At 54.6% G+C, this 17,424-nt stretch overlaps 1 protein-coding gene across 3 annotated transcripts in view; it reads right to left on the bottom strand.

Annotated features, from left to right (window-relative positions):
* Positions 1 to 17,424, bottom strand: part of JAKMIP1 (janus kinase and microtubule interacting protein 1) — a 79,607-nt gene that overhangs the window by 38,576 nt on the left and 23,607 nt on the right. For 2 of the 3 annotated variants that reach the window (XM_022567047.3, XM_089911640.1), the window contains exon 2: positions 6,256 to 6,520. In XM_022567047.3, the coding sequence (XP_022422755.2) occupies positions 6,256 to 6,384 (129 nt within the window). In that variant the 5' untranslated portion in view covers positions 6,385 to 6,520. Of the gene's footprint in view, positions 1 to 6,255; positions 6,881 to 17,424 lie in introns of those variants that run through there. The other variant, XM_089911639.1, reaches the window with a different exon arrangement.

Below are 17,424 nucleotides of genomic sequence, written 5' to 3'. Positions count from 1 at the left end.
CCCCAGGGAGGAACTAAATGCTTCTGGCATTCTCCTTCTAAGGAGGCAACACTGTTTTAACTTTCTGGGATGCTGACGGTGATTTGGGATCTTGTCGGAATCCGAATCTGCACTGACGAGTGCATTTCCCTCTGCAACTACTTAACCTCGAGATGGTTAATGTTACGTGTCAACTGGGCAGGGCTGTGGTACCAGGTCATTCGGCCAAACACCAGTCTAGATGTTGCTGTGAAGGAATTTTTAAGGATGTGATTAACATTTAAATCAGTAGACCTGGAGTAAAGCAGATGACCCTGTATAATGTGGGTGGGCCTCACCAAGTCAGTTGAAGGCCTTCAGAGAAAAGACTGAGGTCCCCCAATGAGGAAGGAGTTCTGCCTCATTACTGTGAGATCAATGCTCCCTCGAATTTCCAGCCTATCTGCCCTGCAGATTTCAGATTTGTCAGCCTCCATGACCATGTGAGCCACCTTCTTGAAAAAAACCAAATCCCTCTCCATCTCTCTCTCCTACTGGTTCTTTTTCTCTCTGAAGAACCCTGACTATACAAACCTCCCAGAGCTTCCTGACCCTTCCCTGTGAAACAAGGCTATCAACAGCTGCCCCTTAAAGACTGTTGGGAGGAGGAAAGCTGAAAGCGGATGAGCGGATAAAGGGGAGTTTGGTCCCAGGCAGTAAAGGGAGGAGGAATGTGGCCAGCGTGAGCAGAGCTGTGTGCACGGCAGCCTGGGCGAGGCCGGGCCTGCCCCTGGGAGGGGCAGAGGGGGCCAGCTGAGATGGGCCACGTGACACCCGTGTGTAGGGCAGGGAGGCTAGCAGTGGATGGGCTGCGGGAGAAGGCCCTGCTGGGTCCCACCAGCTCTGCCTAGAAAAGCTGAGGGCCGAGCCCAGGCGCCATGAGCCAGGTGTGGCACAGTGAGGCGGGGGTAGCCCCTGCTGGGCACAGAGCACCCACTCCTTACTCCATTGAGTGGAGCAGGTCTACGAAAGTCATGTGCCACTTGACTCGCCAGCTGCCTCCAAGCTGTGCCCCGCCCCCAAGTCCAGAGGTGCAGCAGGAGAGAGGGGCCCTTACCAGCCTTGCCTCAGCATCTGGACTCTAAATGTGGCAAGAGCAAAGTGACCAAGAAAGGGCAGGCATCTAGGTGGGAGGGGCTGGCCTGGAGAACTCTGAGGCAGCACCGCCAGCGCCCCAGTGGGCACAGTGAAGTCAGCCTCCACTTGGCTCCTTCCCCAACTCCTCAGCCCATCTGTCAGCACTGGGTCTCCACTTCCAGGCCTAGACCACTTTTCCCCGTTCCCTGCGACCACCCTGTTCTGAGCCAGCGGCAGCAGCCCTTTGCCAGACCGTGGCAGTCAGCTTCTCACCCATCGCCCTGCCTCTGCCCCCGCACACTTGCCCTTTAGTCTTTCCCAGCGGCCAGCACAGGCCTCTGAACACACACGTTAGAAGGTTTCCCTCCACTGCCCTCTGAATCCACAGGTGCGGGTTAACCGTTCTGAAACCACTAGAGTGCTGAATAACTAAGTAAATGGGTGGTGGGGTCAGGCCCTCCCCGCTGGAGGGAGGACAGATGAGCGAGGGGAGGAAGCCAGAGGATCCAGGTGCTGGTGGATTAGCCTGGGGACATCGGTAGGAACTCATGTTTAACTTAATATACGTATAGATGCTACATTTAGAAATATTTTAGATATGTATACATACACGGTTAGTATATACGCATACACTTCCTTGCTCTGTCAGCTAAGCCTAGAAGCAACGACATGCCAGCAGCGGTGAGCACACCCAGTGCCCAGATCCTGGTTTCTCATGCCATTCTCTAATAAGTGGGACCAGGGCTCCTTGGAGAAATGAGTGGCTCTAGGACTGGGGCAGGGAATATACAAGACGAACCTGGAGCACCTTACAGGACTGGAAAGTAAGGGTGTACCCAAGAATAAATTAATAAATAAATGTCACAATGATGGGGTGCAAAGGAGCACAGCGGTCAACTGAAAGAGATTCCCGTGGCCAAAGCTAGAACAGTCTGAGCAACAAAATAAAGTAGTATTGGATTATAAGCCAAAGTGTAAAATAGTGTTCATAGTGATATAAATGACTGAATTGATACATGTAAAAATACGAAAGAAAACCAAAAAAACCCTCGAGGGCTCTGTGGCATCCAGCATACAAGCCCAAGTCCTCCCCGGCCCACAGGACTGACCCCGGCTGATGGCTCTCCGGTCCTCCTCCCTGACCACCCAGCTCAAGCCACGTCCCTGGCTGCTGCACCTCAGACATGCAGGCACCTTCCCGCCTGCGGCCTTTCCCCAAGCCGGCCCTTCTGCCTGGAATGCTCCCAGCCAGGCCTCTGCAGGACCTGCCCTCCCACCCTCTGCAGCACCCCTTTGCCGACCACCTCCCAAAAGAGCCACCCCCACTGCAGCCCCACGACTCTCCACCAGCTTCTGCTGCTTTACTTTCTTGGCACTTTTCACTATGGAATAAATATTACATGTTAATCTCCTGGCCTTCGTTCCCTACCTCCCCTATTAGATACTAGCTCCAGGAGAGGACCTCCAGGGCAACCCAGCTTCTGGGACACAGCATGGCACACAGTAGGTGCTCAATAACTAGCCACGGACTGAGCAAAGGAAAGAATGAAAGGCTGAGGGGCCTGGCAGTTTTGTAAAGAATGAATGACAGCATCCACTCCCTGGGGCATGAGGGTGGCCGCGGGTCTGGGGCACTGGCCTTCCCCCCCCCATGCCACGTGGGTGCCGGCTCCTAGGCTAGCTGGTCCCTCTGCCTGGTCCCTGTGCCTCACCTTCCCTCCATTCTCCAGGAGACCCGGAAGGCTTCCCCGACTGGGTCAGGGCCTCCCCTGGGCTCCCAGAGCCCTGCATTATTCCCTCCATCACCACACAGATCACACCCAAATTCCAACTCTCCCGGCCTACCCACTGCAGCCGGCAGCCCCTGCAGGGCAAGATGAAGCCTGATTCACTTCTGTAGCTGGACTAGTCCCTGGCCCAGTGTAGATCCAGACCAGGGTGGGCTGCTCATTGCAAGAACGAATGAATCACCAGCTTGGTGAGCAGTGGGCAGCAGCCGGAACCTTCATGGCCTGGCTTAGGCCCATGTGCTGACCACTGCCCTCTCTGCCCCCACCCACTCCAGGCCATGGGCCTCAACAAGTCAGGGTCTCTGCCCCAGTGGCCTTGGCACCCTGATTGGTGCTGAGCATACTCCCAGGTGATGCCAGACACTTGGAATTGTGTGAACCCTTCTCCCTTTTGTGCCAGCCAGCAAAATCCTTCAGAGCCAGCTCCAGACCACCCCTGCAAAACTTTCTTGGGCCACTCTGACCATTGCATGGCTTCCTAAAATCTCTGGTGCAACATGCCAAGTACTGTCATCCGGCTAGCTCCCTGAGTATATGAGCACCCAGCCTGCCTGAGGGCGGGCCGTTTCTGAGTCACTTCCAAACGCCCAGCCCAGGCCCAGAGCACAGGCACGGGGCGGGGGGCTGGGGGCTCGATGAATGTGTGGATGAACCAACAGGTACATTCCCCACATGCCCTCGCCCTGCGGTGTTCAATGGGGACTCCTCTGCTAAAGTAACAACACTGTAAATACATCAGCAACAGTTATCATGAGATCATATAGAAACAGCGGTTAAACGCAATCACAAAGTTTACACTTATGTTTCTCATACCAGCCAGTAAGCACATTGCTGAATTCTCTGAGAACAGAAACTCTCCCAGTGGCGGCCTGGATAAGGCCCCTGGCAGGGCCACGGGGTGGCTGGGCTGAGCAAACGGGCAGCCAGGGCACGTAGAGGCAGGAGGTGCCTGGGGAGGCACAGACTGGGTTTCTTGTAGGCCTGGCTTCCAACCCAGTGCCAACACCTGTGTGACCTGTGACTGTGCGCACCTGCTGTGATGGGCTGAACTGTGTCCCCCCAAATTCCTGAGTGGCCGTCCTAACCCCCAGACCCTCAGAATGTGACTGTATTTGGAGACAGTCTTAAAAGAGGTTACTAAGTTAAATGAGGTCATGGGGGTGGGTCCTGATTCAATACAACTGGTACCCTGACAAGAAGAGATTAGGACACAGACACACACAGAGAACAGCATGTGAGGACACAGGGAGAGGGCGGCCGTCTACAAGCCCAGGAGAGAGGCCTCAGGAAAAACCAACCCTGCCCACACCTTGACCTCAGACTCCCAGCCTCCAGGACTGTGAGGAAATAAATCTCTGCTGTTGAACCCCTACCCCGGTCTGTGGTACTTTATTACGGCAGCCCAGCCACCTCTCCTCTCCAACCCTCAGTTTGCCCACCTATAAAGTGGGGAAAGCCATATCTGACCTCACAGGTCACTATGAGGGTCAGGAGGCCCTCTAAGGTACCTGGTGTGGCCTGTGTAGCAGACGCGTAAGCGTCTGCCAACCGCTGAGCAACTACATGTGACAGGCAGTGCCCAGGCTCCGGATATGACTCTCTCATTTATTCCTTAAACAACCCAGGGAAGCAGACACATCAGATGTCCCCATTTAACAGATAGGGAAACTGAGGCATAAGGCAGCTCCCTGGCTTGCCCCAAGGCCTCAAGGCGAGTTAGGTGGTGGAGGTGGGACGGAGACCTGGCCGAATGACGTTGGCTGTGCGGCTTTCCCCATAACCACAGCTGCTGCTGCTGCCTGGTCAGCCCCTCTAGGCCCAGCTGTGCAGCTGACAACCCAGGGGATCCTGGCAGGCAAATCCTCCCTGAGCTGGACAGGAGGTGGACAGGCTGGCACCACCAGCAACTGTGCTGAAACACCTTGGCTGCACTGGCCCTGGAACTCTGAGTGTCTGGGGATGGGAGGCAGCACGTGTGTCCCCAAGCTCCAGGAGCCCAGTCTTCATCATCCCAGGTCGGGGGCTCTGCCTCTGCTCTCCATGTAGCTGTCTTGAGCTGGGGTCAGAGCCAAGGACCAAGCCCCAGCCCCTCCCCACCCAGGAGCTGGACCCCGCTCAGCACTGCAGCTGCTACCAGAGTCCCAGCTCTCAACCAGACACCTGCCGCCCTCCCCCAAGCAGCCCCTCCCCTCCCTCAGGTGATGTGGGCAGGGCCAGAGGGTACCTTCACGGCTTGGGGTATAAGGCCAGCCCCTCAGTCAGGCCCCTAGGAGCAAGCCCAAACCCCGTCCTCCTTCTCTTCTCATACGAATGGCGGCTCCACCCTGCTAGGAGAGCACCTCCACCCCGCCTGCTTCTGCCCTCAAACCACCCAAGTCAGAACCACACCAACAAGGAGGACTGGGGCAGCGCCCAGGCACCGGATGGGCTTTTCTTGCTTACATTACCTAAGATCTTTAAGACAACCTTAAACTGGGTGGTTATCATGATGCCATGTTACACGTGAGAAAACAGAGGTTCAGAGACTTTATGTCACTTGTCTAAGATCGTGAAGGCAGTCGGGGGTCAAGGTGAGGTCTGAAGCCAGGTCTGAATGATTAGGAAGCCTGGGCTCCTCCCACCGTGACTGGCTGCCCATCACGCTGACACTTTGATTGGCACCCAACGGGGCATCGTACTGACTGGCTCCAAAGCTCATACCTGCCTTACGAGAGCAAAACAGCTCCCATCACAGAGCCAGGCTTCAAATCAAGCCCTTTATGTCAGGGGTCCCCAACCCCCAGGCCGTGGACCGGTACCAGTCCTGTTAGGAACCAGGCCGCACAGCAGGAGGTGAGCGGCGGGCGGGAGAGCGAGCGAAGCTTCACCTGGCGCTCCCCGTGGCTCCCCACTGCTCACGTTACCGCCTGCACCCTCCCCCCCGACCCTGTCCATGCAAAAACCGTCTTCCACGAAGCCGGTCCCTGGTGCCAGAAAGGTTGGGGACCGCTGCTTTACGTTTGATATACGTATTTACATCCTTACTCCTGCCCACCGGCCCATCAGGTGGTACTGTTATGATCCCATCTTGCAGGTGAGGGAAATTACAGTGTGGAGAGTGAAGTACCTTGTCCGAGATCAGAGCCAAATGTCGGGGACGGTCAGGGTGGGGGGGCGGGTAGCAGACAGGATTCGCATCCAGGTGGTCTCTGTACCACCACTGATGTTATACCCATTTTAAAGTGAGGCAAGCTGAGGCTCAGAGAGGTGGAGCGCCCAACCCCACCCCAGCCCTGGGACACACCCTTCACACTTACCTCGGGGGCAGTCTGTCCCCCGGGAGTTCACAGCCCACCCCTCACCTGAGCCAGGAGGCCCTTTTCCCTCCCACCTTGCTCTTTTCCTGCTGGAACTCGATCTGAACGCTGGTCAGCTTGGCCCGCAGCTCCTCGTTGGCCATCTGCACGGCGTCCACCTCCATCTCAGGCTTCTCGCCCTTGCCCCGGCCTTTCTTAGACATGCTTCCTCTCAGGTTGAGACGCTGAGAGCCTGTGTTCACTCCCGCCAGCCAGCAGGCGCCGCTCCCAGCTCCACCGTGCTAATCAGACCCGCAGGGCTCGGCTCCTCCCCTGTGTAAACCACCATCACTTGGGGCCCTGGGGGAGGAAGGAAGCCAGGTCAGCAGAGACAGAGGGGCCGGCGCCCCCTTGCCTGGGGCACTCAAACACGATGGCAGGTAGCGTTTGCTGATGCCTCCCTCCCTGATCCGGGCACCTGCTCACCCCGAAGATGCCCCACCATTCACAACACTGACCTAGGGCTTCTCCAACAGGGGCTGCAGCAGAATCACTTGGAAGCTTGTTAAGACGGAGTCCTGGGCCCACCCCCAGGAATCTGATTTGCATGTCTCCCAGGCTCCCAGGTGAGGCTCCCAGGTGACCAGCCCTCGTTGAGTAGCTCTGTCTGGTCCAGTCCTGGCCTCATCAAGATGAGACTATGCCATCTAAGCAACTATAGACCTCGATCTGCAAGTGTGACTGAGCCTCAGTCACCCTGGTGCTTGATTCAAAGGCAGGATTCTGGGGGAGCACAGAGCTCAAAGCTTGAGGCCTGTGGGGAGGGGGCCAGGGGACCTGGATGTCTCATCCACACACCCAGGTGATTCAGGAGCAGAGTCTAAGGGCCGCACTCTGAAAACTGGGCTTTTAGACTCCCTAAAGGTTAGTGGTTCCCTCCCCACCCCAAGGACTAGCACAGCACTGGTTGCCCAGAACTGTTAGCTCTGGGCCCAGTTTTGGTGCCCAAGCCAGCCTGGGGGAGTTAGCACAGCCCCTGGAGGAGGTGACAGCCAAGCATGGTGCTCTGCGGTCCTCCAGGCCTCTGTGCCTGCCTGGCCAGGCCTGAGCTGGTCAGGCGGCCAACGGGATGCCCTGATAAGCTAACGGCCCCTCCCGCACTCACATTTCCCTGGGGGACCCCAGACCTTCCATTTGGTAGGGCTGCCCTCACAGCCCACACGGTGTCAAAGCCAAAGCCATTAAAATCAGGCCCTAGTGACAGCCAGTAGCACTGTGTATTGGATGCTACACCTCTGTCACCCCACGGAACACGGTACAGCACAGTGTTGACCAAGAAGCCCGAGAGTCTCAGCAAGGAGATGTGACTGCTCGATGCCACACCACGGGGAGAGAAGAGTCGAGAAGGTGCGCTCCAGAAGTTATACTCAGCATGGCCCTGCGCTAGCCCTGGGATGCGATGGAGGGCCAGACAGCGTCCCAGCCATCATAGAACTTTCTAGCCAGGGAGGCGACTACGGAAATGAATACATAAAATAACTCTGAATTGGGATTGGCGTTGGCAAGAAATAGTAAACAGGGTATTTGAGACCTCTATCAAATATTACCCAAGTCACTGGCAGAGGGAGACAAGGGGAGTAAACTGCCCGACCACATGGGGCCTAGAGACCATGGACAGAGTCAAGGCCAGGTACAGAACGTGCAGCCCAGTGCAAAATGGAAATGCGAGGGTCTTGCTGCAAAAGCTATTCAGCTTTTCATGACCACGACACTGAGCATTAAACCAAGAGTGAAGCCCCCTGACGGCCTCTACAACCACACCATGCACCGGTGATGCTGGCCCTGGACAGAATTTAAGTGCAACTCTGAGGATGCTTGGTTGGGCAGCAGGTCCCGAGCAACAGGGGTCAGCTTTTGGCTGATGAGGACCACAGTGGGCTGAATGATAGTCCCCGAAAGACATGTTCACATCCTATTCCTCGGAACCTGGGAATATGCCCTTATTTGGAAAAAGGGTCTTTGCAGATGTAATCAAGTTAAAGATCCCAAGATGAGATCATCCACGATGAGGGTGAGTCTTAAATTCAGTGACATGCGCCCTTGAAAGAGACACAGAGCAGAGAACACGCAGAAGGGAAGGCCGTGTGAAGAGAGAGGGGGGACTGGAGTGATGCAGCTGGAGGAGGCAGGGGGGTCCTCTCCTAGAGCCTCCAGAGTGAGCAGCACCCCGCCGACACCACTGACACCGCCAGATTTTGGACTCTGGCCTCCAAAACTGTAAGAAAGTAAATTTCTGTCATTTTAAGCCTCTCCATTTGTGGAAGTTCTTTATGGCAGACACCGGAAAGGAATACACTGGGCATGAAGGGAAAAACACTCGTGGGACACATTCAGCACTTTGTTTAATGACTTAAGATAGCCAGCTTCTCAGCACTGAGCCCTGCTTCTTTCCCTGCTTCCTTTCACATCAGTAATAAGCCAGCTCACGCCACACCACAGGCAAATCCCCTGCCCCTCACTCAGAGCCTACTATCTCATGATTTACACACAGTGCTAGCAAGCTGCGCTGTCTGTTCTCCCAGCCCAGAGCAGAAGGAAACTAAAAACCGGCAGACGGTGTTCTGCAAAAGGCAAACACGCAGATAGGAGAATGAAAAGAGAGCAAAGATTTTTCTACCATACCCTTCCCCCCAAAAAATAAGAGAGTAAAATAATAATTACTTTTATTACCTTCAGTATTACCTTTAATACGTAAAAAGCCTGCAAGGCCTAAAATATTAACGTTCTTAGGACACCTCATTCTCCAATTACAGCAAATTAATAAGGTGCTACCTGTCCAGACTCTTCTTATACAGTGTTGGTGCAAGATAGTCAGTGGGAGTTAAAAAAAAAAAGTTCATGAGATGTAATAAATAAAGTCAGCTGAGTCGGGTTTTCCTAACACACATTGTGGGCTCTGGGCCTCAGGGCTATAAATAGGACCCAGAAGGAGCTGGGCTCAGTCACTCAGCCCAGCTCCGCCACCAACCTCTGTGCTCTCCTCACCCAGGACTCTCGAGCCATGAAGTGGAGCGGGCCACGCAGGGGTGGTGTGGGCGCCAGGGCTGGCACCACGGCTAACCCCAGAGCAGGCAGCCTGCAGCCACGGTGCCGGGGCCTCTGCGTCCCGCGACAGACCCCAGCAGCCCGGAGCTGGCACGTCTTAGAAATGATGACAGAACAGCACATCTGGCAGCGCTCGGCTCCCTGGGCCCTGCTCCAAGCGCTCTGTGTGGCGGCTCGGTCCTCACCTTGACCCCGGGGCTCCTGACCATCAGTGTCCGGCCACCAAGCCTTGTTCCCACCAGTTCTCAGAGGTGTCCCCTCCTCCCAAGGCTCTGGCCATCCCGCTGGCCTGACTGTGGCCTCCCCTGTCTCCTGGCCTGCACACTGCCTGCCCCCCCAGGCTCCAGGGGCAGTGGGATGACCCTCCTCGCCACTCCCTGCTGACAACCTGCAGGGGACAGTGCCCATGGCCACAGAAAGCAGCCTTCTGTGCTGGGCCCTGATCCACTGCCCGGCCTGAACCAGTGGTGGCCCCCGTGAGCCACACCTGCCGTCCCCTGCCGTCCTCAGCCCGTGCCTCTCCCTGCCTGACAGGGCCACCTCCTAACTGTGCCCAGCACTCGACTCCGGCCACACCTCCTCCGGAAGCCCTCTCCGCCCCACAGGCAGGGTCAGGGTGTCCCTGCAGCCCAAGCCTCACCAGATTGACTCTCAGCCACCATCCAGGACCACGAGTCCAGCAGGGTTGGGGCCACCACAGGAGACAGAATCACTTTACTGATGGGGAAACTGAGGCCCAGACAGATCAGAGGCCTGCCTGGGGTCACAGGGAGGGGGGGGCCCAGTGGGGAGAGGAGAACTCACCACTCCCCTGAGCCCACCTGGCAGTCAGCAGAGCTTGCCTTGAGCTGTAGAGGCTGTGGGGTGGGCACCACCCCACACGGACCCCACGGGCCCGGCCCCAGCTCACTGGGGTGCCCTCGGCTCCCACGGCCCCCACCGCCAGGCCAATGATGTCATTCATCACAGCAGCTGGGCTCCCCTGCCTGGGCTGGCTGACCCCTCACCTAGGACCCTCTCATCCCAGGGGCCACCGGAGCCAAGACCCTGCCAAGCTCCTCCCTACACCAAGGGCCACCCGTTCCCACTGAGCTGGGACTCAAGCCCCTTGCTGCCAAGTCTCCCAGCCGCGGACTCTGCAACCACAGGGCCTGTGCTGTGCTGACCTCCTTTTCTAGTTCAGGTTATACATTTTGCACCCAACAAACATCTGAGGGTCCCTCTAGTGACAGGGAGGGGTGGCTTCCGTTAATGTTCTACATACACCACACACCACACAAACGCACACACACAATGCACACATCATACAGAAGCACACACACAATGCACACACCACACATATACACCACAAAGAAGTGAGTACACATACGCACTGCTAAGGACTGAATGTCTCTCTCCAAAATTCGTATGTCGAAATTCTAATGTCCGATGCGATGGTATTAGGAGGTGTGCCTTTGGGAAAAAGTTAGATCGTGAGGGTGGAGTCCTCGTGAATGGGATTAGTGCCTTTATAGTCTCTGCCTGGTGTGGACTCAGCAAGAAGGCAGCTGTCTACAAGCCAGGAAGAGGGCTCTCATAAGAACCTGAGCATCCTGGCACCGTGATCTTGGACTTCTAGCCTCTACAACTGTGAGAAATAAATGCCTGTTGTTTAAGCCATGCAGTCTATGGAGTTCAGTTATAGCAGCCCAAGCTGACGAAGACACACATACCACACCACAGGCATCAAACACCACACTCACACCACACACACAGATGCACACCAAACACCACAAACTCACCACACACATACCCTCCAAACACAACACACATCCCATACACACCACACGCACTAGTCAGCATTTCCAACGAGGATGGGGAAACCCTGAATGTCCAAGGAAAGCATTTCTGAGATGCGCAGACCTGCCTCTCCAGCCTCCATGTCGGAATTCCCCAAAAGGGGTCCTGAGCATCTTGTGAAGGCTCCTTGGAGCCTCCAATGACTCGGGGAGGCCTGGGTGCTTCAGAATTCCTGTTATCAACAACAAAGGGAAGCACAGAATCGGCAGGCTCTGAGCAGGTGCGCTCACAGCAGGCCCACAGGCTGACGGGATCATCATTCCCATCGTTCCACCGAGGGAACTGGGCTCAGAGGGGTTCAGAGCCACCCAAGTCACTGCAGGCGAGCCCCATCTGAGTCTGGTTTACCAGATGCCCGCCATGGTCCACCTCACTGCAGCCAAACCACAGAGTGACCCCAGGGGCAGGCAGCGCAAAGGTTGTTCTCCCGATTAAGAGATGAGGAAATTGAGGCTCACACACACACACACACACACACACACACACACACACACAGACACACACACACACTAAAAAGCCACACATCTGGGTTTGCTGAAAAGCTGGTTGTTCTGGAAGGAAGGGGGTAAGCAGAGGAGAAAGGGGGTGTGGGCTGTGCCCTGGGGTGGCAGGGCAGAGACTGCGGGCCCTGGCAGGGGAAGCTCGGCGGGCAGCCTCAGACTCCCACTGGTCAGGTCACCAGCACGACCCCACCGGCACACTGGTAAGGGCCAACTGGGACAATGGCTATGACAGTACTTGGAAGGCCATGAAGTGGCCCAGAAACAGGGCTTTTCAATGTGTGATGAAAAAATAATGCAAACAAAGACAAGGTCAGTGAGCAGGGACCCTGGGACCCAGAGGCCCCACAGGTCACCTCCTCCCGGCCATTCCCCTGTGGGAGCTGCCACACGTGGCCTTCCAGCCTCTCTTGAAAGTCCTTCCAGGGACAGGAAGACGCCACCACAATGAGAACGTTTGCTCTCCAGGGCATCCCTACTTTAGAAAGCACTTCCTATTTCAAGCCCAAAACACGCAGACACACAAATAAAGAGGGCCTCCTTAGGACTTCTGCTGTTAGTGCCTTCCAGCACCTGGAAGCTGCCCCAAACAAGCCCGCTCCCCCGCCACACAGAAGGCCCTTTAGAGCCTGAAGATGCCCATCACACTCCCCCACCTTCCTCTCCTCCAGGGGACGAGGCATAAGAAGAGCGAGGCACATGCCCCTCATCAGGCACCACGGTCAGCCTTTTACAGGACAAATCCATCTAAGCCTCCCAATGACTATGATGCAGGTGCTATTGTTACCCCCATCTTGTGGATGGAGGAATCGAGGCCCAAAACAGTAAGTAAGTTGCCTGCGGTCATGCAGTTAGAAAAGAGGCAGGCAGACATGGATGCAAATCCCAGTCAGTCACTCTGGTCTGCGGTCTGTGATCTGAGTTCCCTGGGCCTCGGTCTTCCCATCTGTGAAGTGGAGCTGTCACTGTTGAGAAGGTCCTAGACAGTAGGTACTCAGCAAGGGACATCTCTCCATGGGGACAGGACCGGCCAGCACCAGTTTCCTGTGGGTGTGTTTTTCCAAACGTGTTGACATAGCACTCTACACCCCGGAGCCACGCACTGCGGATGGTGTGGTGGATGGAGCTCAGAGGGACAGAGAAAGAGGAGGGGGTGAAGGGAAGCCTGGGGCCTGGGAGTTCGTCCCCACAGTGGGGAACCCGGCTGGTGGCAAACTTGTTTCCGCAAGTGGAGAGAAAAGAATGGACTTATCTACTGGACAAACCCCAGCTCAGGGGGACACACAGGCATGGGCCGCTCCTCCCACCATTGACTTTGCTGCCTGCCCCTCACGGGCAATGCCCAAACCCACGGTGCCACCTGTCAGATTCCCTCTAGCATCCTTCCCTTTCCCCGCACCTGCCACCTGCAGCCTGGCGGACTACCAAGCAGTCTCCCTGGCCCCCCGACTCCAGTCACCCAGCTACAGCCACCAAGAGGAAGCCTCCTGAAGCAGGAGTCAGCCCACATTGCACCCCTGCCTAGAAAATAATCAAAACAACAACAGTAAGAATCAAACAACACGTCAACCTGCTGTGGTCCCACTGCCTCAGGGGAAAGTCCGCACATCACCGAGGATGCCTTGCGAGGCCCCTGCCAACTCACCCCATTGCCGCGTCTCCTTGTCTGCTTGCCCTGCCGGATTCTCAGCTAGTTTGAAACCGTCTTACTCACTTGACTCTCCAGTATCAAGCAAAGTGCCTGCCCAGAGCAGGTGCTTGGCGACATCAGGACCCCTCCCGGACGTCTGCTGATCTGTAAAAGCATCACATACGCTTCTTTCATACCCAGCCCACGGGTGTCTACAATTACAAAGTTCAGGCAGAAGGACACAAGAGAACCTTCAAGGGATGCAGGATTCCTGAGTCCTTGGTAAAAATAATCCCCCAACCATAAAGCCGAGCATCACTACGTAAGAACTGACTTCTGTGTGGACAGAGACACGAGTGCCCGGGATAGCGGGTCTGGCTCACTTGCAAGCTGGCCCCCTTGCTGTGCCAGATGGGTACCCCCCATAGTCAAATGTGGCCCTCAGCAAAATGACATGATATGAGCATCAAAGACTTTGGCCTTGCCCTTGGGTAGCTGGTTGCAGAGAGGAGCTCAGCAGAATGAACACGTCATTCCCTCATTTGTTCAGCGCAAGCGCACCGCTCACTTCCTGTATGCAGGCACTGCGCTGGGCACTGGACCACGGCACCGAGTAGCCCCGCCCCACCCCGCCCCCACCTCGGGATGCTGACTGCCTCACCAGCCCAACGCTCCCTCCTCTCAGACACCTGCTCCCTTGCTCTTTTCAGTATCTCCATACCAGCTGCGGAGGAGACCTGCCCTTTGCACCTTAAAACTGCTGTAAGAAGGGTGTAGTGAGATTTCTCCAAGGACCACCACCCTTCAATCCCTAGAAAAGTATTAGGAGGTCAGAACACCCCCTCCTTTTGATGGCAGCATCACCTGCCATCGTCCCCTGCCATTGTCACCCCAGTCACAGAATCAGCATCGTCACCTCTGAAGTCAAGACCATGTGAATGGCTGGAGCTGACATAAGCAACAGCTGGACCCTGAGGACACCCCTTCAACAGGAGCAGGAGAGCCCAGGGATCTTTGGACAGCCTCCATCACCTGGTCCTAGCATGTCCATCTTGATATGTCCCAAAGAAGTAGAGTACAGCCAAGTTCAGGGACAGGAGGCCTCTGAAATTTGCAGACTCTGAAACACCAGGACTCACGGTCAAGGACCCACAGAGGCCACACCTGCACTCATGGATGCCAGCTCCCCTCCCCTACAAAAAAAAAAAAAACAGAGAAACCCCAATAGGGCAATACTGTGCAGTTACCTGCCCTGTGGCCACTTTGGCAAAGTTCCACCCAGTGAAAAGGAGGGGACCCCTACACAGGAGGAAGGAAGGGAAGAAAAATGGAAGAAAAACAAGGGAGGGAGGGAAGGAAGGAGGGAGGAGGGAGAACACAGAAACAATGGAATCAAACTTCTAGTTTCTGGTCTGGTGTGTAAGGAACTTTGGAGTCATCACAAGACAAGAGCTGAACAAACTGAAAATCAGTAACTTTTCTTATATCCGTCAGAGAACCGAGGTCATGAGGCAAACCACTGCAGACAGGCAGATACAGAGAACAACATACCACAGCAGAAACCCAGGAGTAGAAACCTCTGTGGGAACCGGTTCAGATTCCTTTTACCAAATACTTCCTGGCCAGCTTTCAACAACAACAAGTTACAAGGTATACTAAAAGGCAAAAACAAACAAACAAACAAAAAACAACCAAACAGAAAAAGTTTGAAAAGACAGAACAAGCATCAGAACCAGACTAAGATATAGCAGTGATATTGGAATTAGAAGACTGAAACCTTAAATAACTCTGATCAATACGCTAAGGGCACTAATGGAAAAAGTAGACAACATGCAAGAATAGATGGCTAATGTCAGCAGACATGGAAATTCTAAGAAAGGAGCAAAAAATGCTGGAGATCAAAAACACTGTAACAGAAATGAAGAATGCCTTTGATGGGCTCATTAGTAGACTGGACATGGCTGAAGAATCAGTGAGTTTGAAGATGCATCAATACAAACTTTCCAAAGTGAACAGCAAATTAAAAAAGAACAACTCTGAGATAAACAGAATAGAATATCCCAGAACTGTGGGATAATTACAAAAGCTGTAACATATGCATAATGAGAGGAGAAGAGAGAAGAAACAGAGAAAGGAACGCAAGAAATATTTGAAGCAGTAATTGAATGTTTAAAGTCCCACCCCTGCCTGGACTTGAACCCAAACCTTTGAAAGCCCAGTCCACTGGTTCCTTCCCAAAGCACTGCCCAGTAGAACTGCTAGCTGTCACAGAAATTCTTACAAACGTTTTCAAATCATCACCTAACACCGTGATAGAGACTGGTGTCCTGGGAATTAAGAAATAGTAGGAGGGGGAAAATTACACAGTGAATGGACCATTCCTTCAATGCTTATGGAAGTGCTCTGGTTTCCTGCAGGCATCTATGAATCCATATTTTGGTCTGTTTAAACCCAAATAACCGTGAGAATATTTAAGCACTTTTGGAATGATCCTATTTCAGCACCCCAGTGATAATATTTCCCTCCAGGAGCAGGAATGAGGGAGGCACCAATTAGGGACCTATTAGAACGTGCTAAGTGTCTGCATAGAGTCATTTCGCTAACCCTCTCGAGCTCCTGACAGGGAGGCTCATCTGGCATACTTTGCACATTAGACAACTGAAGCACAGAGAGGCTGAGCCACTGCCCATGCTCACACAGCCAGAAAGGGCCCCTGCCGTCCCCACCCCACCCCTACTCTTAGCCCTTTCTTGCTTGCTTTTCTTACTTTTGATGAAACTTAGTACTAGTTAAGAGCCAAACTAAGGTAAAGAAACTAGATTTCTAAGAAATGGCCGGCCCAGGAAAAAACAAACAAATCAGCTGACCAGAACCCACATGACAGCAGGTCCTCTGCACCCAGAAAGCTCTGTTCCGTGAACAGCCTGCAGAAACCAAACAACAGCGACAAACCATGTAGCCACTCAGCATTTAAACAGTTTTGTACTGAAACTCCATAACAACCTCATGGAATTCAGTTGACTACCCATTTTACAGCTGAGGAAACTGAGGCTCAAGGAGGTGAAATGGGGGCCTCGATCCCACCGGGCCTGACTCCGCAGCCTGCTCCCTCCAGCCTCCTCTGCTCCACTCTGTGGCCCTTCTCCCCCCCCAAGGGAGGGATAACTGCTATTCCTCCCACCTCCCACCCGACTCCACACTTTCAGAGTAAGGGGCTGCTTGTCCCCTTGCCTGGTGGCACTCCCCATCTTATGCCCCAGAACACAGCCCGTGCAGCCCCGCCTCTTCCACGCTCCTCCATGTGAACAGACAGGAGCTTTGCATGTGTTCTCAGTGCCCGTCCCGTGGGTTCACCCATCTGTGCTGAGACATAGCGTGTTGTCGCTGTTTTCCTAACAGGTCCCAGAGCAGCTTTAGGCTGCACTTCTTGTGTCTTCACTGGGATTCAGGAAATACACAAGGCTCTGCCCTGTGGAGCCATCACCACCACACACCTGCTCCAGTTCCTGCAAAGTTGACTCACACTCCGGGAAACAGCACATGCTGCATGTCAAGTACGAACCCTTCAAGTCCTTTGCTCCAGGACATCAGTGATTCATTCAAAGATTAGAGGCAGGAGCTCTTCAAAATTCTCTTTAGAGGTCTGGCCATACTCTCTCATACCCTGAGGAAATGACCCCCTAGGGGGACAAACGTGCCAACGTCAACTGCGGAGGCTGGCAAGCTGAAATCTACACTTCTCAGCTCCATCGGGGCTAGTGTTTCACATGGGACTCACACTCCATCCTTCATTCAATTCATTCAATCATTCATAAACACAAGGTTTGACTCCAGGATAAATGGGCAACCAGGTGCTGGTGCCAGGTGCCCATCTGCTGGTGTGGGCCTGGAGGACATGGGATGCTCTGGTGCTCCTGGGGTCTGGCCACCTCTCTGCTTGCAGCTGTAGCCCTGGGACAGTGGCTTCTAACCCCCCCAGCTCCCCAGAGGGCAACTCTGGGGTGGTACCCTGAGGCCCAGCCCAAACCCCACTCCTCCACCTTCCAAGCATGCTGTCAGCACCTGCTTCCCTGCGCGACACCCCTCTGTTTAAAGGAACCCAAGAGAGTGGCTTCTGTTGTCTGCAACTGAACACAGATTAGAATGGGGGTGCCCCAAGGCTTCCCTGGTGGTGCAGTGGTTGAGAGTCC

The sequence above is a fragment of the Delphinapterus leucas genome, chromosome 5 (genome assembly GCF_059928025.1).
Source record: "Delphinapterus leucas isolate spDelLeu-1000000601 "Yukka" chromosome 5, BTC_Dleu_Yukka2, whole genome shotgun sequence".
In the NCBI taxonomy this organism is placed as follows: Eukaryota; Metazoa; Chordata; class Mammalia; order Artiodactyla; family Monodontidae; genus Delphinapterus; species Delphinapterus leucas.
This window is presented reverse-complemented; position numbering and strand designations above follow the sequence as displayed.